The sequence below is a fragment of the Saccopteryx leptura genome, chromosome 1 (genome assembly GCF_036850995.1).
Source record: "Saccopteryx leptura isolate mSacLep1 chromosome 1, mSacLep1_pri_phased_curated, whole genome shotgun sequence".
Lineage (NCBI taxonomy): Eukaryota > Metazoa > Chordata > Mammalia > Chiroptera > Emballonuridae > Saccopteryx > Saccopteryx leptura.
This window is the reverse complement of record NC_089503.1, coordinates 377895054-377917613: the sequence shown is the minus strand read 5'-3', so window position 1 is coordinate 377917613 and position 22560 is coordinate 377895054. Positions and strand designations below refer to the sequence as shown.

Here is a 22560-nt window from a genome sequence, read left to right as displayed (position 1 = left end):
CTTTCAAAAGCCGTTATTTCTATTCAATTTTTGGTATTTACTCCAGTGCTGGCACAAAGTTGACGACACAAAAGCCTGCTGAGTGAATGAATCACAGGACGAGGGAACCGACCCAGGCGGGAATTTCCTGAGAGCTTCAATTCCATCACGGGACCCTTTCCGGCAGCCCTGCAAGGCCTGGGCTCCAGGGGTTCAGCGCATGCCCGAGCGTGCTTGGACTGCTGCAGTCTACTCACTTTCCGGAATGTACTGCTTCAAGGAGGCAAAACTTAGATGTCATCGCCCCCGAACGAGCATATGCCAGCCTGCACTAAGGTGAATGTCAAAGTTTTAATTGCTTAGTGTTAAGTTAGCCAAAGATTCCTTCCATATAAACCACAGAAGAAAAAAAAGTGTGTAACAATACAAACACTCACTTTCAGATGAATGATATGATGTACGTAAAATCAGTACAAACTAATAACAGAAAAATAGCAGAATAAAATATAAAATGACCCTTGGTGATAGTAGTCAGAATGGTTTACTCACATTTGTTAAAATCAGAACTGAAATGACAACACGTATAGAAGAACAGCCACAGGGGTTCCTGCACTACAGCCCACCGTGTCCTTAATGTCCCACTCCTGCTGCCGACTGGGCAGGACGCTGGGCCCGACGGAGCGGGTGGTCCCGGGACCTCAAGGCCGTCTCCCCTGGAGCCCGCCCACTCCGGCCTCAGAGGCAGTGTCTGGCCCGCCCGCATGTCAACAGCCCGCCTAACCACTCTCCCGGGGACTTTACGACTTGTTCTCTTCTTTTCCCTCTGGCATCTTCTTCCAGATTGGCTCCTTGATGTGTTCTGGTAAGCGTTCCACTTTTGTCTAAAAAGAGAAAAAACTGTAATATAATGTGGACTTAGCCGAACTCTTTGGCCGCAAATTTATTAACTGTTTCCTTGGATCCTCGACTCTTTTCTTGTAGTCCCTCATCTTTTCATTGGCTTTGAAACAGAGAACTTGATGGTATAGAAAACTGATATACATAATCTATTTGACCCTGAATGATCTCTGGGGACTGCCACCTAGTGGGTGCCCAGGTGGACAACACGAGGGAGGGAGACTTCAGAGGCGGCTCGAGGATGTGGCCGCAGAGGCAGGGTTTGGGTGAGCTGCCACCACCGCACAGGGAGGTGGGGGCCCCAATCACTGCGGCAACGCTGCCTCCAGGGCCACTGCAAGCCCTGCCCTCCACCCAGCAGGCCAGGTCCAGGCTGCAGTGTGCCATGACCACAATACAGATCGCCGGGAAGGCCATCAAATAGACGTGACCTGGGATGTGTGTTCTGCTTGCCTTTCCTGCTCCCAGGATACAGGCTGGAGACAGAAGTGTGGTATTAGGACAATCTGGACTGGGTATATGACTGGCCCCAGTTAAGGCCTCCTAGGTTCATGAATAACCCAAGTTAGGGCCTCTGTATAAACTTGTAAAATTTGGCAGGTGGGTGCAGAAATCTAACTGTTTTGCAGCTGCTCAAGACTAAGCTGGCAGCTAAGTCCCCTTTGCTTCTGAAGCGGACCACCTACGATTTGGAGTGGTCTGCCTTTCTCTTCGGGCTCGCCTTGCCCTCCACATCAGGGGAGGTTTCAGATCACACCTGGCAAGCTCCCGAGCTACCCTCCAAAAGAGGTAAAAATGAAAGTCATACCTTTGTAACTTCCATGGCAACTCCTTCAGGTAAGTTTCGCTGAATGTATTCCAAGTAGACATTTGCTGTACTTCCAGTTAGATGTTTTAACTAAAATTTCAAACATGACATTAGTTCATGCTACGCTGTTAGAGCAGAAAGTTTTTTTATTGGTACAAGTGGTGGAGTCTTTTCTTCCTTTATGAACTCTTACACAGAATCCCAATTAAAAGGAACTGTGGGTCCCCTGGCTGAACCGAAGACCCTTCCTCCCAGACAGCTGACAGCCAGGGCTCCATGGACCCCAGCTGGCAAGTGTGGGATCCAAGCAGTGTACGTACAGGAGTTCCACAAAACAACTTATATAAAAGGATACAGAACACTGGACTATAAAACAGATTTTCTGCATGCTCCCTGGTGAGGTGTTTCTTTTTTCTTTTTTTTTGTGACAGAGACAGAGAGAGGAACAGACAGACTGGAAGGCAGAGAGATGAGAAGCATCAATTCTTTGTTGCGGCACCTTAGTTGTTCATTGATTGCTTTCTCATATGTGCCTTGACCGGGGGCTCCAGCAGACCGAGTAACCCCTTGCTCAAGCCAGTGACCTTGGGTTTAAGCTGGTGAGCCTTGCTCAAACCAGATGAGCCTGCACTCAAGCTGGCGACCTCCGGGTTTTGAACCTGGGTCCTCCGTGTCCCAGTCCGACGCTCTATCCACTGCGCCACAGCCTGGTCAGGCACCTGGTGAGCTGTTTCTGATAAACATGGGTGCGTAAAATTTTGGGTGTTTTTTTTTTTTCCATTAAGGGTGGGACTGCCTGACCAGGCAGTGGCGCAGTGGATAGAGCATTGGACTGGGATGCGGAGGACCCAGGTTCGAGACTCTGAGGTCGCCAGCTTGAGCGCGGGCTCATCTGGTTTGAGCAAAGCTCATCAGCTTGGACCCAAGGTCGCTGGCTTGAGCAAGGGGTTACTCGGTCTGCTGAAAGCCCACGGTCAAGGCACATATGAGAAAGCAAAGTGTCTTAATAAAAAACTGATGATTGATGCTTCTCATCTCTCTCCATTCCTGTCTGTCTGTCCCTATCTATCCCTCTCTCTGACTCTCTCTCTGTCTCTGTAAAAAAAAAAAAAAAGGGTGGGACTATGTTTTAATCATATTTGTGCCCTCAATGCCTAGTACAGTGCTTCCAATGTAAAAGATGCAGAAGCACTTGTTTTAATAGCACTCATCAACCATTTACTACTAGGTGTCAGAAGCACTCTCTGTGCTTTCAGTAAATACCGCATTCACTCCTGACACTGATGTAGGAGAGGGGACCGTTATCACTCCCGCTCCACAGAGAAGGAGCTGAGGTGAGGACACACAGCAGGTGCCAGGACCAGCCTGGCTGGCAGACTCCAGGCCCCACGCACTCCCTCAGGAGACCATGCTGACCCTAGTGGGCGCACCAATGCGTAAGATGAGTAAAAAATGTTGACGCTGCCCATCAAACATGGAAAATCCGGTTAGCAGGTGAAAAGAATTGTTCAAACTGTGAAAATTTCACTAGACTTTTTGAAAAGCAACCAAATTATTCCAATACTGTCTTATTGTATAAAAATCAGTCAGCATGATCTGCATTACTGGGTTAAAGTATGAACTATTCTAAAGGATGACTTTATTTGAGTTTGGTTTTCCTATCTGTTGTTTTCATAAACACAAGGACATACCTTCTCTGTAACTATTAGGCATGAGCTGATGGAGAGGAAGTCAACCCAGTCAATGTTCAAGGAAAAGTTATGCTAGTATGAAATTTGGATGTTTCAAAAATGCCTGAATGTCTCAAATAAACTCACCTCGAAACATCTATAAAGCGTTCTCATTTCATACTGTACTCTGTGCTTCTTGAAAATATGAACTGATTTGAGAAGTGTAAATCGCTCTATTTTTCTTGGAGGTTCATGTCTGAAAATTAATGGGCAAAACAACATACTTAAGATAAGTGATGTTAAAACCTTAGTCGCTGATACCAAAGCACGATTCCACAATTTTGTAGGTCAGGCTCATACTCAATTATAGGCATGAACTCCCATTTACAGACTTCCATCTGTCAGGACTATCATCTGTGCTATAACAACCAGTGTCATGACACTAGGCCGAAATAAACACCTCAGACAGCAACACATACATTTCCCCACAGACTCCAGACTGAGCCTTAGCATGCAAGTACACACACACACCACCGTCACCACCATCACCACCACCACCACCGCCACCGCCACCACCACCTCCATCACCATCACCGCCGCCGCCGCCACCACCACCATCACCACCACCACCACCGCCACCGCCACCGCCGCCACCGCCACCGCCGCCACCACCGCCACCGCCACCACCGCCGCCACCGCCACCACCTCCAGCTCCACCACCACCACCACCTCCACCACCACCGCCGCCACCACCACCACCACCGCCACCATCACCATCACCACTGCCACCACCACCACCACCACCACCACCATCACCATCACCACCACCATCACCACCACCACCACCGCCGCCGCCACTGCCGCCGTCGCTGCCCCTCCTCCGGCTTCTGCAGCCTGCAAGTCCCTTACTGACCAGAAATGTGAACTCTGAAGGGTAATCCCAATGTGATGAACAGCTGTAATGTCTGCTGTCTGTATTTTAGTAAAATATACAGATACATAGATAATCACAAAACTAGAGTCTGTTAAGGAAATGTAGGGTCCTTCTGTTTTGCTGAAAGGCAACACTAGCAAAGTCCCAAATGGGTTCGCTCTATCATCAGGGCCAGGTGACAAGACAAGTAATTATACATGACCCTGCAGTGACCTGAGGGCCATCAGAAGCTCACCTGGCCCAGGTATGAAATGACCGGGGGAGTGGTGCTCCTCAAGGCAGTTTGAAACAATGTATCAGCCAAAGATCATCAAAGCAAAGGCTCTAAAAGGATCGCCTGTGCACCTAATCCGCCTCCCTGCCCCATAGAGACTCCAGACAGAGGGCTTCCTGGGCCTCCGATATCTGTGAAATTGGTAGAGAAAGGATTTCCTTCATTCCTGGTTCACTCATTCTGATATTTAAACATTCTAGAAGACAGAAAGGGACGATCCTGCGGAGGCTAACGTGACAAAGCTACACCCTACCTATCAGGAGTTCATCCCGTTTTAAGAGCTCAGGCCTCACTAGAATCAGCACCGTTTCCCTGGGTGATCACGTTATAGCAGCTGACAGGTCAGATTAACAAAGATTATACTTACACTTTAATAGAGATACCAAGTTCTTTAGCAGCAAGCACAGCAAAATATTCGTAACTGTCCAACACAGCCTTATCATGGCCTTTTACCAAAACTGACAGGCGCTTATATAACGTGTCTGGTTCGTCTGAAATGGTTATCTAGAATTTCAAAATAAAAAAGAAAAGTTTCATGGTTCCGCTAATATTTATAACTAAAATAGTTAACATATTACCCTTAACTAAACAACTTCAGAGATTCGTCATAAATGGGGAGAAAAATGCTAAGTAACATTTCAACACTGTTAGCCTAAGTATATATATATATTTAGATACTATCACATTCAGATCTGCACAATGACCCTCAGAATCTATTAAAATGCAGTTTGAATCAAAGGCACTTTCTTTTTTTTTTTTTTTTTAAATTTTATTTATTCATTTTAAAGAGGAGAGAGAGAGGGAGAGAGAGGGAGAGAGAGAGAGGAGAGAGAGAGACAGGGGGGAGGAGCTGGTAGCATCAACTCCCATATGTGCCTTGACTAGGCAAGCCCAGGGTTTCGAACCGGCGACCTCAGCATTTCCAGGTCGACGCTTTATCCACTGCGCCACCTCAGGTCAGGCAAATCAAAGGCACTTTCAAGACAACCTACTAAATCATTAATGGAACCTTCTAACTTAAAAGTCATCGAGCCCAAATTCATAATGGGTGGGAAAGGATTTGGGGGTTTGTTAACAAAAGTAGCCTGGTCAGAAGACCTGGCTTGAGAATTAAACTCCACTTGTTCCAGCTGAATGACAATGGGCAAGTCATATAATGCACTGCACTTTGGTTTTCTCATATATAAATGAGAACACTGATGTTACAGCTTGCTGCATTTCTTTAGGGAAAAAATAAGCAAGCACAGATTAAAGTGTTTATAAGTGAAAAAACATTGTTATATAAAGATGAGCAATTATTATTCATATTCTTTATTAGGTTTGACTGGTGCGTTTTGCCTGCCAAATATAATTACTCAATTCTAATTAAAATGTTATGACATGACCTGTACATGTAACTTCTCTTCCACCCTAAAACTTAAGACTTTAGAAACAGTGGGTTTGACATTTCTGATTTTCTTTCAAGAGATGAATTAAACCAGTAATTTATATACTAATCCAGCGATTCAGGGTTATTTTGCCCCTAGAAGGATATCTACTTACCTAACCAGGAAACTAGACATTTACTCTCCAAGACCCCAAACAGGGTTGCTGCAAGAACAGAATATACTGATATCCTACTGCAAAAGTTAGGGACAGGGAGAGGGGGAGATGTATTGTGACTGGTTCCTATAGGATATTAAAGATGTTTTGAATCTGTGAAAAATCAGATTTCATAAAAATTTAGATTTCAGTTCAGCTTGAAAATTTTAGACAATCTGACATCACTAGGTCTGATTTCCCACATGGCAACAAGGGCTAGAGTAAGTAGCAGCTTTTTCTCTTGTCAAGGGCGCAACCGGTCATTGTGACTAGTTTATCACCACTCCTTATATGCCTGGCCCTGCAGGCATCGGAGTGGAGACCCTGGGAGTTTCTGTATTGTCATGGGAATTGGCCCAGTGTCTCTACTAAGTGAGCAGGAGGAAACAGCATACACTACATATAACACACCCTCATCTGGGCGTGCACATGTACAGATGTGCAGATATATGATTACGTGCAGAGAAACATCTAAAAAGAGTCTCACTGATCAGTTAAAAAGGCTTATATTTGAGGGGCAGAATGGGAAAAAATTGGAATCTGTAAGGGTTTCAAAAAGTTATAAATAACACAAAAGCTGGGTTGAAGAAATCATGGTTTTTACTTAAATGAAACAAGGTTATCTGGCACTTTCTGGAGCTCACTTGTGCTAACGCGCGTTCTTACTGTGAACAATAAGGCCCTCGCCAGGCCCGGGCTCAGCGTCTTAAAATGAAAACAAAGACTTGACGGCCACAAGAAGAAAACCTTCCTAGAACATATCAAATACTCGGCATCATTAATTATGACAACTCTTCACATTATGCTGAGATCAAAACCAAAGACTGCTCAGCCCCACAGTTCCGTGGGGTAAATAATTTACCCTTTAGCACTTACCTAGATGCCCTGACCAGAACATGCGCACCAGGCCCATCAGAGAATTACTTTACTCAGGCATGCTGCCGTTCGACAATTGACAGAACAAAGTTATTTCAGTCATCAAGTATTTGGGAAACAACCCCAAATGAACTACGAAGGAAAATTCTAACATACAAAATGGCTAACATACAAGAAATAGGGGTACATACTGCAGGCTTGGTCAAATCCTTGGGGATATCAACGTGCAGGCTTGAAAACTGTATCCACTTCATACTGGTAGTGCTGCGCGGGGGAGAGAGAAACCTCAGGAAACAGCACGAGGGCCCACCCTGGTCCCGTTGAGCACACCTAATTACATACTTACAGAAGAAAGCCACCAGTTCTGGATGCACTGCTCTTAGAACTGTTGACGAAAAAATCCCTTCGACTCTTGAAAAAAGAAAGAGACATGTTAGATTTAAAGTCAATCCCCAAATGATTCAGTTCCCCTTAAAAAATCAAGAGTGCGATGCTTCAAAGCAAGGGCTATCTTGTTATTTCAGATGGAGATATTGGGGTAACTAAAATTCTAAGCTAGATTTATTTTTTTAAAAAGACAACAGCCGGATCAGTGGTGGCGCAGTGCACAGAGCATTGACCTGGAACGCTGAGGGCTCAGGTTTGAAGCCCTGAGGTTGCCAAGTTGAGCATGGGCTCACCAGCTTGAGCACAGGGTCATCGATATGATCCCAAGGTTGATGGCTTGAGCTCCCCAGTCAAGGCATATATGAGAGGCGATCAACGGACCAGTGGCGGTGCAGTGGATAAAGTGTCAACCTGGACCACTGATGTCGCCTGTTCAAAATCCTGAACCTGCCTGATCAAGGCATATACAGGAAGCAACTACTATGAGTCGATACTTCTCTCTCTCCCTCTCTCTCTTTTTTTTTTTTTTAATTTTCTGAAGTGAGAAGCAGGGAGGCAGAGAGATTCTCTCTTTTGCCCAACCAGGATCCACCCGCCATGCCCACCAGGGGGCGATGCTCTGCCCATCTGGGGTGTTGCTCCTTACAACCAGAGCCATTCTAGCACCTGAGGCGGGGGCCATGGAGCCATCCCCAGCGCCCAGGTCAACGTTGCTCCAGTGGAGCCTTGGCTGCGGGAGGGGAAGAGAGAGACAGAGAGGAAGGAGAGGGGGAGGGGTGGAGAAGCAGATGGGCGCTTCTCCTGTGTGCCCTGGCCGGGAATCGAGTCCAGGACATTCACACACCAGGCCGACGCTCTACCACTGTGCCAACTGGCCAGGGCCCTCTCTCTCTCTCTCAAAACAAACAAACAAACAAACAAACAAACAAACAAACTAACTAACTACAAGAGGCAATCAATGAACTAAAGTGAAGCAACTAAGAGTTGATGCTTGTTATCCTACTCCTCCTTCTCTCTTTTCCTGTCTTTCTCTCTCAAAAAAAGGGATGAAACGGTAGAACTGACAATCATAAAAGACTCTCAAAATACTAGAGAATCTGTATTCTAAAGCTTAAAAGAACTTTTAAAAAATAATTTATTGGCTGATTTAAGAGAGGAAGGGAGAGAGACAGAAACATCAAGTTGTTTCTGTATGTGCCCTGACCAGGGATTGAACTGGCAACCTTTGCATATTGGGATGATGTTCTAACCAACTGCCATCTGGTCAGTGCTAAAGAACTTTATTTTTTGAGGTGGGGGAGGAAGGGAGAGAGATGAGAGGCATCAACTCATAATTGTGGCACTTTAGTTGTTCACTGATTGCTTCTCATATGTGCCTGGACCAGGGGGCTCCAGCCAAGCCAGTGACCCCTTGCTGAAGCCAGTGACCATGGGATCATGTCCATGATCTCATACTCAAGCCAGGAACCTCGGTGTTTCGAAACTGGGACCTCAGTGTCCCAGGTCAATGCTCTATCCACTGCACCACCACTGGTCAGGCTAGAAGAACTTTTTAAAAACATGCAATTCTCATATTAAAATAACAGCTATATGTTGTATTTGTGGACATCAAAAAAAAAAATACAGCTTAATTTACCCATTATTTTCAGATTATATGAAATTCAATCCAATACTTATTTGCTTCAATATTTTTGAGCAATATAAAGAAGTCTTGGTACCCAGGTTGGTGAGCTCAGCTGGTTAGAGCACTGTCCCTATACACCAAGGTTGTGGGTTTGATCGCTGGTCAGGGCACATATAAGAATCGACCAATGAGCCTGACAGAGGACACAGCATCAACCTGGAATGCTAAGGTCCCCAGTTCAAAACCCTGAGATCGCTGGCTTGAGCCCCCCGGGACAAGGCACATACAAGAATCAATGAACATCTAAAATGAAGCAACTATGACAGGAGTAGTCAACCTTTTTATACCTACTGCCCACTTTTGTATCTCTGTTAGTAAAATTTTCTAACCGCCCACCGGTTCCATAGTAATGGTGATTTATAAAGTAGGGAAGTAACGTTACTTTATAAAATTTATAAAGCAGAGTTACAGCAAGTTAAAGCATATATTAATAATTATTTACCAAGTATTTTATGTCAGATTTTCGCTATCTTTCTAAAACAACTTACTATAGTTAAATCTATCTTTTTATTTATACTTTGGTTGCTCCGCTATAACCCACCATGAAAGCTGGAACGCCCACTAGTGGGCGGTAGGGACCAGGTTGACTACCACTGAACTATGAGTTGATGCTTCTGACTCTCCTCTCTCTCCCTCCCTCCTTCTCTCTTAAAAAAACTCAACCGATGAATGCATAAATAAGAACAAATCGCTTCTCTCTCTCAAAAAATCAATTTTAAAAATCTTTATAATTTAATTTATTAAGTTGTAGTAAGAATTCTAAAGTACCCTTCTTTTTAACTTTTCATGCATCTTTTCCAGCATATTATTTCTTGGCTTTGCTGGGATAATTAGCTTATAAATTGAAATACATACTGAAATTTACACCCATTTTACACCACTACTTTGCCCCATAATGCAACAATCCTGTGTTTCCTAATCCCTTATTGTCCCCTCCCCTAGTGGATCAATATCTCTAGTGACAGGAAACTTATGGTACTATATGTATTAATAATTTGCCATGTTTTTCCTTTAAGCTTTCCTGAGATTTAAATGGGTAACTAGAGAAAGTGGAAGCATGATAGGATCCTTAAAAATACTCTGAAGATGAGAAAAACTGTTTAGCACAAGTGAAGCTTAATTAAAACAACTGAGGGGTCACCTAATTATGTCTTAAAAAGCCTATTCTTGGTTTATTGCCCTTCTTCCTCTCTTTACCCCAGATGGAGGTAAATTAAAACTTTTGTATTCATCCTTGGCTCAAGAGATAAACAAAAAGAGGAGGGCATCAGGTACAATACAAGGTAGGGAGAGGTAAGCGCCATTCTTCATGCATAATCACATAGAAAACTCCCTCCCCACATTTCTGCCAGTGACTCCAACAATTCAGTTGTGCCAAAGGACCTCAGGTCTGAGGAATATGACACTTGCCAATCACAGTCTCCCAGTATAAACCTCTGCTCTTAGAAGTTGGAGGCTGAATGCTGCTATAGCCACCAATCAGCCTTAAGAAGTTCTTAAGGTTTTCTTTTTGAGGGGGTTGACTGGTATCTGGGTGAGTGTCTTAGTTCGCAATCTCAATCTCTGACGAGAACCTCTGAGGACCTGGAAGATTGGAACTACTTTCATAATAATATTAAGGCTTTGGCCCTGGCCGGTGGTTCAGTGGTAGAGCGTCGGCCTGGCGTGCAGGAGTCCTGGGTTTGATTCCCGGCCAGGGCACACAGGAGAAGCACCCATCTGCTTCTTCACCCCTCCCCCTCTCCTTCCTCTCTGTTTCTCTCTTCCCCTCCCGCAGCCGAGGCTCCACTAGAGCAAAGTTGGCCCGGGCGCTGAGGATGGCTCTGTGGCCTCTGCCTCAGGCACTAGAATGGCTCTGGATGCAACAGAGCCATGCCCAGATGGGCAGAGCATCACCCCCTGGTGGGCATGCCGGGTGGATCCTGGTCAGGCGCATGCGGGAGTCTGACTGCTTCCCCATTTCCAACTTCTGAAAAATACAAAATAATAATAATAATAATAATAAAAATATTAAGGCTTTATTTGCAACTTTTCCACTCTCCTCTTACAACTGTACAGTGAAGTTTTCCAGAGGCTGCAAGATCTGTGATATGAAGACGGAAGCCAATGAGAGTGCAGCTGTCTTCTGTTCTGCCAGACTAATTAAAGGGCTTTGGAGACCCATAAAACACTGGCAGTCCTCTCATTAAATTTGCTTCGGGAAACTTATTTTCCATAAAAATGTAAATTATCTTAACATGTAATGAGCTTATTAGTGTTATTTCTCAAGGAATAAGCATTTTTTGTTAGCAAGTCTCAGTTTTCTTAACAAGTTCACGACTAAGAACTAAAACCCACAAGAACAAAAGTTCTTTGGAGTCCTCGACCTCAGACTGAGGTAAAAGAAAACTTGAAAAGTGCTGCTTAAGTTTTTGCTTCTTCTCCAAAGAACCGCGCGGACGATATTTCACCCAGTCCCCTGGGTTCGGAGACTCGCATCTAAACCTCAGAGCCTCTGGAGAGGAGGAGGGCATCTCAATTTAGTTCCGTGGGAAGAATCTGAGATCTTGGGCCAGCTCAGCCCCTAGTTTTCTCAAGGCAAACTCTCTGTCTCCTGAGCCCCGGTTTATTCTGCAAACGTGAAAAGGAAGGGGGTGGGGAGTCTGGAACGCATGATGTTCAATATCCTTTCCAGCCTTGTCCTTTTTGTTCCTGTCTGCGCCCTGACTTACGTTTCATCCCATGAGAGAATTCGAGATAAAAGCAGCCCCGCTCTTGCCACCGCGCTGCAAAGGAGCCGAAGTGCGGAATAAAATCCAAGCCGACGGCTGGCAGCCAGGTTTAGTATCAACTGTTCCTGTGGGCCCATCTAGCTCCCCCAGCCTGCCCGGTACCTGCCTGCCAGAGACACCGGCACACGGCCCCGAGCGCTGTTCGCGTCGCCATCTTGCCGGCCCGGCCTCTCAGGATCGCTTCCGGGGTCACAGTGCATCCTCTGACCATAGAGTTCCGCAAAGGGAGAGAGTATATCCTTGTGTTCCGGCGGAACAACCATAGAGATACAATCCCGTGGTTTTTGAGGATGAAACTAAGAATAGCGGGTTTCTCGTGGGTCGGCCGCCGGCCAGTAACAGGTCTGGATGAAGATCTTTCAGTCCATATCTAGATAGCTCCTAAGGCCTCGCAATGTTTTCTGTTACCAATCGTGTTTGTCTATGTGGTTGCTGTTTTGTTGGAGGCAAACATAAACACGTGCTTGGAAAAGATATATTGACAGCGGTTATCTCGGAGTAATGGGTTAATGGTTGATTTGTTTTCTTATTTCTGTATTTTTCTTAAATTTTTATTGATTTATTTTAGACAGTGGAGGGGGGAGAGAGAGAGGAAAAAAGCCTTCATTTGATGTTCTATTTAGTTAGTTGTGCATTCATTGGACGCTTCACTAGGTGACCATTTCCTGACGACCCTCTAACGACTGAGGCGTAGTTCTGTATTTTTCAGAATGTTATAAAATCCATAATTCATTAAAATTTTAAAAAAGTTTGCTAATCCATTGAGCCCAGGTTTCATCCCTTTTCCTCATTGCAATAGCCTTGTAGTTAAGTTCCCGAGTCCTACCTTCCTTCCTGTAACCGCTATCCTACTGATCTTCCTGCGTCTTCGTTTTCTTAGGTTACTCTCCTATTTCAGAATTCCCACTGGCTGCCTTCACCTCGTCCCACAAGCCAAACTGTTAAAACCAAGAAGTGTTATAACCAAGAAATGTCCAGTTATTAAGATACACCGTATTTTAGCTCCAACTGAAAGGCTTGTAACTGGGTTTTGCTATAAAACTTTCTTCCATTTGTGCAATCCTCTAAGCTTTATTTCCCTCAAGTGCTTTCACATATGCAATGTAGCATAATGGAAAACCCCAGACTTATAGTTGGGAGATCTGGATTGTAAACCCAGGCTTACCATTTAGCTGATTGACTTTGGGCAAGTTACTTTCCCACTCTGAGCCTCAACTTTCTCATATGTCAACTAGAGATGATAATAATAGTCCTTACTTCAAATAATTGCTATGAGGATTAAGTGAGATACTGATGTATAATGTTTAGTACAATGCCTGGCACATAATGCGAATAAATGTCATCCGCTACTTGTACCATAAAGTTGCTTCTCCCTTACCTGCCTCACAAGATTGTTGAGAAGATTAAAAATTTTTAAAAATCAAGTTTATAGGAATATTTTGCACCTTCTAACTAAAGTATTATGCACATGTAAACTTCCTCCCCCTCTCTCACAAGTAGGTATTGCTTACCCTAGTTTTCAAGCTGGAGAACCAAGGAAGAGGTAGAATGATTTCCCAGATATCACACAAATTTATGAAAGCTCTAGGACCAAACCCCAGTTTTTTTGCCCCTTACACTCGGCTCTGTTTGCTAGAACTCAGTCCATGCGGAGGTGTGGCAGAGATGCCCAGTGTGGTCCTTCACCAGTGTGGAAACACCACGCTTGACCTGTGTGCACCTCTGCTGTGCATGGCTGTGCCACGCTGTGACAGGCTGCCCAGTGCCTTTTCAGGATCCTTTACTGAATTGCGACAAAGTTGGCTGGTCTCTCCCAAATGGTGGGGCTTCCCAATAACTCTCCAACTCTGTTGCTGCTTCCAAAGTTTGCATTAGTCTCTTTATTTGCAACTTCTGTACGGCGCTGCAGCCTGCCTCTGCCCTCTGAGTAGCCTCAGCTGAGGCAGGGTCCTGCCGCCACCATGAGGATGACGTTACAGCTTGCAAGTGACTTTTTAATCTGATCCTCATGAAAGGACATATATTTTATCCTACTTTTATAAGTGAGAAAACTGAAGCTCAGAGATGAAATGACTCACATAAAGTCATATGGTGAGTTACTTACAGCTGAACCAGGAACCATTTCAAGATCTTAGTGCCTTTCCACCACTGCAGTGGGCAAGTACTGGTCAGTTGCAGTTCTCTTTAAATCTTTTGGATGTGAGGATTAGAGATTTCCACTTCCCCACCTGCCTGCAAGAAAAGGTGGTGGTTTTTTTGTTTGTTTGTTTTTTTAAAGACGTGTAGCTTGCACTGTGGAAAACAGTTTGGAGATTCCTCAAAAAATTAAAAATGGAACTGATTTTTGATCCAGCCATCCCACTTTTAGGAATATATCCTAAGAACACCCATATCACTGATTCAAAAGAATAAATGCACCCCCATGTTTATTGCAGCATTGTTTACAATAGCCAAGATCTGGAAACAGCTCAAGTGTCCGTCAGTGGACGAGTGGATTAACAAGCTGTGGTACATATATATATATACAATGGAATACTACGTGGCTGTGAAAAAGAAGGAAATCTTACCTTTTGTGACAACATGGATGAACCTAGAGACTATTATGCTAAGTGAAATATGCCAGGCAGAGAAAGGAAAATATCATATGACCTCACTGAATTGAGGAATCCACTGAACAATGTGAACTGAGAATGGAATAGAGGCGGAGGCGGCATCAAAGGGACCGAGGAGAAGTGGAAGAGAAGATGGGATCAGAGGAGGGAAAGAGATTGGTGAAATTATATATACATAACAGCATTATAGAGAGCAGGAAAGCAAATCCTGGAGGGAAGGGAGAAGGGCATTGGGGGGAGGGGGGCAAAGGGGATGTTGAGGGGAACGTGGGCGTGGGCGGGATGTATTCGGTGGGACACTTGAATCTATGTAAACACAATTAAAAAAAGAAATGTAAAAAATGTAAAAAGAGAATCAATGTATAAAAAAGCAGTGTAAAAAAAGAAATAAACACTGAAAAATAAATAAATAAAAGACGTGTGGCTTGGACTGCTCTTGTAACTGGCTATGCGGGCTCAGAGCGCACTTAGGGACTGGCTGTCCTCTCCATTCCTGCAGCCAAATGTGGTCTCTACTCATGGGCTCTCCCTGCTCAGAAAGTTGTGTGATATCTGGGAAATCATTCTACCTCTTTCTTGGTTCTCCAGCTTGAAAACTAGGGTAAGCAATACCTACTTGTGAGAGAGGGGGAAGAAGTTTATGTGTGCATAATACTTTAGTTAAATGGTGCAAAATATTCCTATAAACTTGAGAGAGGGAAGGAGGAACAGACAGGCACAGACAGACAGGAAGGGAGAGAGATGAGAAGCATCAACTCCTAGTTATGTTACTTTAGTTATTCATTGATTGCTTTCTTATACGTGCCTTGACCAGGGGATTCCAGCTGAGTCAGTGACCCCTTGCTCAAGCCAGTGACCTTTGGGTGTCAAGCCAGTGACCGTGAGTCATGCCTATGATCCCACGCTCAGGCCGGCAACCCTGTGCTCAAGCTGATGAGCCCATGCTCAAGGTGGTGACCTTGGGGTTTTGAACCTGGGTCTTCAGTGTCCCAGGTCAATACTCTATCCACTGCACCACCACCTGGTCAGGTTGCTCAGAACTTTCTGCTCCTTCAGAACTCTGCCTTGTATGCAGCCACTGCTTTTGGCTCATCAAGTTTCTCTGTTCATATTCTCAAATGTGGGATTTTTTTTTTTTTTTTTTAGAGAAGAGAAAGAGAGACAGGGACAAACATGCAGGAAGGGAGAGAGGTGAGAAGCATCAACTTATAGTTGCGGCACCTTAGTTGTTCATTGACTGCTTTCTCATATGTGCCTTGACTGAGGGGCTCCAGCCAAGCCAGTGAATCCTTGCTCAGGCCAGCAACCTTGGGCTTCAAGCCAGTGACCTTTGGGCTCAAGCTAGTGACCAAGGGGTCATGTCTATGATCACATGCTCAAGCCAGTGACCTCAGGGCTTTGAACCTGGGTCCACTGTGCCACCACTTGGTCAGGCTCAAATGTGGGAATTTGATTTGGTGCCTCATCTTCCTGGACTAAGCTATGCCATGTGTTACCTAACGGCCTATGGACCTAATAGCTTGGAGTGAGGTGCCAATCCTAGACCAATTAGCTGGGGCACAAGGTGGGAGTCATTATGAGAGGCAAACCCAGGTTTTGCCAACAGTGGGCTGTGGACAGGGCTCTCCGGTACGGCGTGTGAGCAAGGGCAGTGTTCTAAAGCTTGGTCTCTTAGCTCTCTTCCCTCCCACCTAAACTTTCAAACCTCTGGCCTAGTGTAGATGAATAGGAGGTCACAGAATTCTGGGGAGTTGATGCAGGCCAACCTTGCTTTACATCCAGGAAAAATAAAAGGAGTGCATCAAATATTTCCAAGTTAGGTCGTATTTTGATTGCAGTAGTGGTTCCATTTTAAAAGACAGCCTATTTTCTCTTTGTTGTGATGGTTTCGTGGTTATATACTTACCCCCAGACTCATCAAGTTGTATGCAATAAACATGTAGAGCTTTTTCTATCAATCATGTCTCAATAAAGTGGTTGAAAATGGTGATACTGCCAAAAATAAAATTGCACAAGCAGAGGAATAACCCAGGAAGTCAAAGGAGAGATCAGTACTGCATGTAACAATATCTGTGTGTGAATGCAAAACAAGCGTGGAGAGCTGGCCTGGCCTTTCCCGCTCAGACAGAAACAAACACTCCCCTTTCCCACTCAGACAGAAACAAACACTCCCCTTGCTGGGGAAGGGGGAGGACAGCCCTTCTTAAAAGATTGTATCTCTTATGTAAAAGGAAATTATTAGCCCTTTGGCTCTTCCCTACAGGGATGTTTGTGATCCAAAGATCACTGCAGTTCTCTGCTGAATATATTGTTCAATTTCTTGACATGCCTTCTTAATTGTTTTTGCCTGTGTCAACATTAAAAACTCATTCTCATTCTTCCAGCAAACTTCCAGCTGGCTGGCTGTGGCCGAGGAGTCTGTGGAATTTAGAACTGACTTTAGGTAACCTCAGGAGAGGCTTTGTTTAAACACACACACACCACACGGATAAGCATCCCTGAAAGATCAGGGGTTAATTTAGCAAATAGTTGCTGAGCATCTATTTTAAATCGCTGTGTACGAGTGGGTAATGGTGAGGCAGTTCACAATATTAGTAACGCATGGCCTTGGCTCTTCCACTGGTGGAACTGGATCAGCTCCCAGGGTCCCGTATGCTCCAAGTATTAAATTCCTTGGCAGGAAGGAATGATGTCATACCCAGTTTTATCCACTCAACTCCTCCATGCATAAATACAGTGTGGAACAGCACCTGGTACAAGGGCTCACGAGTACTGAATGAGTAACAGTAGAAGCCTTCAGACCGGACACCTGAGCCCCTGGAAGCAGAATCTGAGTTGGCAACACCGGCGAAATGTACAGCGCTTCGAGGGGAATAGCTGCGTCATTCCACACAGGACTGCCTTTCCTCTGACAGCTAAAATGAAAGGACAACAAAAGAACCTGGAAGATCAAAGTTATAGCAAATTCTGCATAAAATCCAGGATTTCCGATTTCTCTTGAAATTGGTGGTTGACCATTAAAAAGGAAATCCCCTCTTTAGAATTTGGAAATCCAAATTAGCCATGCATGCAGACTGTGAGATACCGGTGTGAATGTGAGCCCCCTAAACGCAGTTGGACTACTATGGTCAGGGACCACCAACTCTGCCTGCAGCATGGGGAGGGGGCACTTGAATGGGCATTAAATCTGACCAGCAGACCTCTAAACTGGTATAGAGAAACCAACTAACAGACAAGCATTTACCCAGTGTTGAGAAGTCATTTCAGTGCTAGAAATAAGGAATGTTTAAGCCAAATGTAACTCAAAAAGGTAACATTTTATTTCCAGAGCAGCTGATGCAATATTGAGTCAGATTTTCACAAATAAATAGGACAGCATCTGTGTGGTTACATCTCTATTTGAAGAATGCCTCTCTATAGGAACTGTCATCAATTTCTGAGGCTAATGACTGGAACCTTTTAAATCAAGTTCTCCTGGCTTGCCTTTCGGAAAAAAAAAATTGTGATCATTTTAAAAAATATTTATCACTCAAGGGTAGGGGGTGGGGGTGGGAAGGACCAACCTAGACTGCCCCAGATGTTTGTTTTTAAGGAACGCACCTTTTTAGCACAAGTCTATAAAACATCTTTATTTGTTACATATGATGTTTAAATATAACTTTGCTTTCAAGCTTCAAACTTTTTTTTTTTTTAAACCCTGGTAAAATAAGACTTCTGGTTCACTTTAACAAAAACTGACCTAGGAAGAAACAGTTTTAGCAAAATGTATTATAAAATTCACTAGAAAATACTGTCCTCTTTTTTTTTTTTTTTTTTGCCAAAGTATTACATAAAATCCTTATTAAAAATACACACATTACAAAAGAAAAATTTTGAATATGCTATACATAGTGCTCTTGATATGGACCGCGGGGACCTGCATTCCGGGGAAAATACAGTTAAGCACACTAGATATTATGATGTCAACTTATAGTGCAAAGCTGAATAAATTACACCCTGAAATGGGAAGGCGTGCAAGTCATCTGCTGAGAACAGAACAGAACGAAGCCAGAACAGGAAGCAATCACAACCACCAGTTAAAAATGTTTTTGCTTTTATTACATTAATTTTTTCAAAAATACTTTTCTTTACAATAGAACTCCTAGAAAATATTTACAACCTTCCTCTAATAAAATATAACAGCAGTTAAATATATTTGAAAATAAGATGGGTTTTTCCATAAAATATATCTGTTAACTTTTTATATACAAGCTTTCTCAAAGAGATCTAAATTCACTAATGAAAAACCATCTGATAGTAAACAGTAACCGTGTTGAAGACATTGACTTTTCAGGAAGAGAAGTTCTTTGGGGTGGGGAGGGGGTGAGGGGAGCTAGTTCACAACACTTACATGCAGGCAGAATCACTTCAGAAAAAAAAAAAAAGTACAGGATTTTACTATGAAGTCAACTCTTTAAGTCGATACTGTCAAAAATACTAATTCGGGAATTTGAACTGTCTCGTTAAGGAGGAGTTCTTTGGTTATTTCAAGTCAAAAATGCTTGCGCTATACTGCATGGAAAAACCAAAATTGTGCACTGTATTTTTGCCTTGGCAACTCAAGTTTATTTTTAACGTTTAAAACCGTAACGGCTGGGCAAGTCTCCAAACAGGACGAATACATTTGCTTTATAAACATTTTTTCTGGGTGTTGGCTCCTTGGATAGATAAGCTTCCAGATACCCAATAGCAGAACCTTTCCAGAATCCCTTTCAGACATCCGCAAGCTGAGGGGCGCAGTCGCTGGGACGGACGGACGCCATCAGCCAGCATCACAGCTGGGACGGCCCTGAGGCAGTTCCGCCCGAAGCTGACACGGCGGAGTCTGAGCTCAAAACATAAGAGTAACCTGTCTGAAATGGCAGCGAATAAAACACCGCCCCCCCTGCCCCCCCCCCCCCCCGCAAAGGAAAGATGAAGGAACCCTCCAAGACCTCTTTTCTGAAAACAAAATGATTGAAATGAAAAGAACCTTTGTATTTATCTTGGCTTTCCTGAGATTCAGAGAACATGGCCTTGTGCGGGGCTGCCGCAGGCCCCGAGTCCGCGCTCAATGCTCCTGCACACACTTCAAGGATGCTTGGGTCCTATCCTTATGCTTCCACTGACGTTTTCTCTAATGGCCAAGCTATTGATGTGCCAGCGAGTGGCACGACTGTCACACCTACAGGAGCTGGAGAAGCCAGCCTACCTGGGTGGGCAGGACTTAAAAGCCCCTTCTCTGGGGAAGCAGGGTGCTCGCCCCAGAGCAGTCCCCTGTGCTGGGGCCGTGTCCCAGGCTGAAGGCGTGGATTCCTTTGCCCTAACAGTGGGATACGTCAGGCAGATGCTAAAAGCCTTTGCTAAACGAGCTTTTTGAAGGATTACAGGTTTATTACCTTCAAGTATAATAGCAACCCTGATTACAGGGACAGGAGGAGGCAGAGTTCTGTCGCTTGGAGGATTCTAGAAGTGCTTTGGTAAATGACTTTAACGAACACATTCACTGTTTGAATGCAAGCATTGAATAAAGTGGTATCCGAAACCATTTTCATTAGCCTTTAATGCTATTTCCCTTGTGTGTGCTATCAAATTTCTTAGAAAACCCTTTTCTTCACGGTTAGCGTAAAGGTCAGCTTCAGTCCGGCACGGATGAGTTACAGAAAGATCCCAACCGAGTGAAGGTTCACAGTACTTCCAAATGGCACAGGGTCGTCTCAGAACTTCACCGACCATGAACGGTGTTGCAAAATAGAACGGGCTCTTCCAATCTAGTTTTTGGACAAAAGAACACTTCTTGGCATTCCAGGAACTTCAACGTGGGCCTCTCAACCACCCTCCCTAAAAACAGCCCTGACAACTTAGTAGTTGGGGTTACTTTCTTCCAGGTGGGCCTCCAGTGGGCTCTGGCTGAAACACAGCTCTGCCAACAACCCACGACGAGCCAGCCAGCCCCGGTGAGCGCGGAGGAGGACGCCGCGCTCGCTCTGTGAACCAGGTCTGCAGTAACACTGCCAGGGAGTCCCGGCCTGAAACGATCCAGTCCTCATGTTCCTAGAAATGGGCCAAATGACAGCAAGGCAGGGAGGAAGCTCACTCTCCCATTTGGCCAGCTCTTCAGATGACGTGTGCGAGGGAAGCGTGGCGTGTGAGGGCTCACTTCGCTCTCTGGAATGCTCCCCGCCGGCAGAGCCTCCTCCTGGCAAAGACACCAAGTTCACTGCGCACTCCAGAATGAGGTCAGAACTGAACCAAAATAACTCCTGGTGGGAAAGGACGGCCCAAAGCCCCAGCAAGGAGAGGAGAGCCTGCCTCACAGACACACACAGACGCGCACGCGCACCGCAAGCTTGGGGATAAGAGGCAGTCGGGACGGCTGACATCTGAGAGCAAGAGAACAGGAGCGTCAGGTTCACTCCCCGCCAGGAATGAGTTCACAGGGATGCAGCCCAGATGAAACACCTCTTAAATGGAGTTGTGCCAATTATTTATTCCCCCCAACCTCCCATAAAAACAAAACAAAAATTTTTTTAAATAAAAGGAAAAGAAACTGGAATTTTTTTCTTCTTCTAAACCTGAATAAAATGACCACTTTTTAAACAGGTAGTTTAAAACGGTTCCAAAACAGGCAGGCAGTCCGGGTTTCCTGACTAACGACGGCGGAGGCCGTGAGTGTCTGCTGTCTCTGAGTGACACACAAGCCTTTAGAGCTCCGTGTCACCCTGGAGCAACACTGAGTCTTGATCATCTAAGAGGAGGTCGGCGTCCACGACCTCGGCCTCCTCCATGACGCCGCCCAGCTGCTGGACGACGTCGTCGTCGAGGATGTCCACGTCCTTGATGGGCTTGATGAGGCTCAGCTGGTCCAGGGGCAGCAGCCCCGGCGCCCCCGCCGGCCCCGTAGTCCTCTCGATTGTGGCCGCCATTTCTGCCGCAAACGCCGCCTTCTGGGCCTTCTGCCTCTGCTGCTCCTCCTGCTGCCTGTGCGTTTTCATGTGTGCATTCCGGCTTTTGATTTTGAAGAAGACTCTAAGGACAAAGAGAGAGGAAAATGTGAAATTTAGGAAGGGATCTGAGAACAGGGCACACGTTGTCTGACCTCGTGTTTGGGCTGCTGTGACCAAGTCCATGGCTCCTGAGCATCGAGGACCTCCTCCCCTGGTGACCTGTCACCTCTCCTCTGTCTTCTCTGAGTATTACAAGAAAAGAGGTGGGGACAGAAATGCGTTTATGGTGTGGCGGGCCTCCTTCCCTTCCTGTGGCAATGGTCTCCCTGTCCATCCGTGTCTGGGGCACAGGCCCTTTCTCTCCGTCACTAACCAAGCCTTTTCGACCACCCTGAGAATCTCCACATCACACTGCCGAGCTCTGATAGTTCCCATCGTGAAAGAGGCCCTCCTTCCCCCCGGCCTCCGTCCCTGTCTCTCCACAGGCAGAATTCTTTAGGATCTGCACACACTTGGTACAGTCCCTCTTTCCTCCACCCCCTCCAACTGGACTCCTGTCCCCTCCACTTCAGCCCATGTGCTATTCTCAAGGTCGCCAGGAACACTGTGGGGCCAAATGCAATGAACCCTCTTCTGTCTTTATTGCACCTGACTTCTGAGCTGCAGTCACCTTTCTCTTTCCCCTGAAGCCCTTTCTTGTTGGCCACCCTATTATCACCATTTTCTACTGTTTGCTTTAGAATAAAATAGTGCTTGGTGGCCCTGGCCGGTTGGCTCAGTGGTAGAGCGTCGGCCTGGCGTGCAGGAGTCTTGGGTTCAATTCCCGGCCAGGGCACACAGGAGAAGCGCCCATCTACTTCTCCACCCCTCTCCCTCTCCTTCCTCTCTGTCTCTCTCTTCCCCTCCTGTAGCCAAGGCTCCATTGGAGCAAAGTTGGCCTGGGTGCTGAGGATGGCTTCATGGCCTCTGCCTCAGGCGCTAGGATGGCTCTGGTTGCAACAGAACAACACCCCAGATGGGCAGAGCATCACCCCCTGGTGGGCATGCCGGGTGGATCCCAGTCGGGCGCATGCGGGAGTCTGTCTGCCTCCCCACTTCTCACTTCAGAAAAAAAAAATAGTG

General features: G+C 45.4%; 2 protein-coding genes across 13 annotated transcripts in view; both read right to left on the bottom strand.

Moving 5' to 3' along the window:
- Positions 1–501: 501 nt before the first annotated feature.
- Positions 502–12048, bottom strand: MRPS10 (mitochondrial ribosomal protein S10). The gene is made up of 7 exons (XM_066359423.1): positions 11968–12048; positions 7366–7430; positions 7211–7283; positions 4930–5066; positions 3502–3610; positions 1685–1774; positions 502–860 (listed from the first exon to the last, which is right to left on the bottom strand). Exons 1-7 carry the CDS (start codon positions 12013–12015, stop codon positions 777–779), a joined length of 606 nt encoding a protein of 201 aa, XP_066215520.1. The 5' UTR covers positions 12016–12048; the 3' UTR covers positions 502–776.
- Positions 12049–19400: 7352 nt separating this feature from the next.
- Positions 19401–22560, bottom strand: part of TRERF1 (transcriptional regulating factor 1) — a 223564-nt gene continuing 220404 nt past the window's right edge. For all 12 annotated transcript variants that reach the window (XM_066359412.1, XM_066359413.1, XM_066359411.1 and 9 more), the window contains one exon: positions 19401–21520. In XM_066359412.1, the coding sequence (XP_066215509.1) occupies positions 21196–21520 (325 nt within the window). In that variant the 3' untranslated portion in view covers positions 19401–21195. The remainder of the gene's footprint in view (positions 21521–22560) is intronic.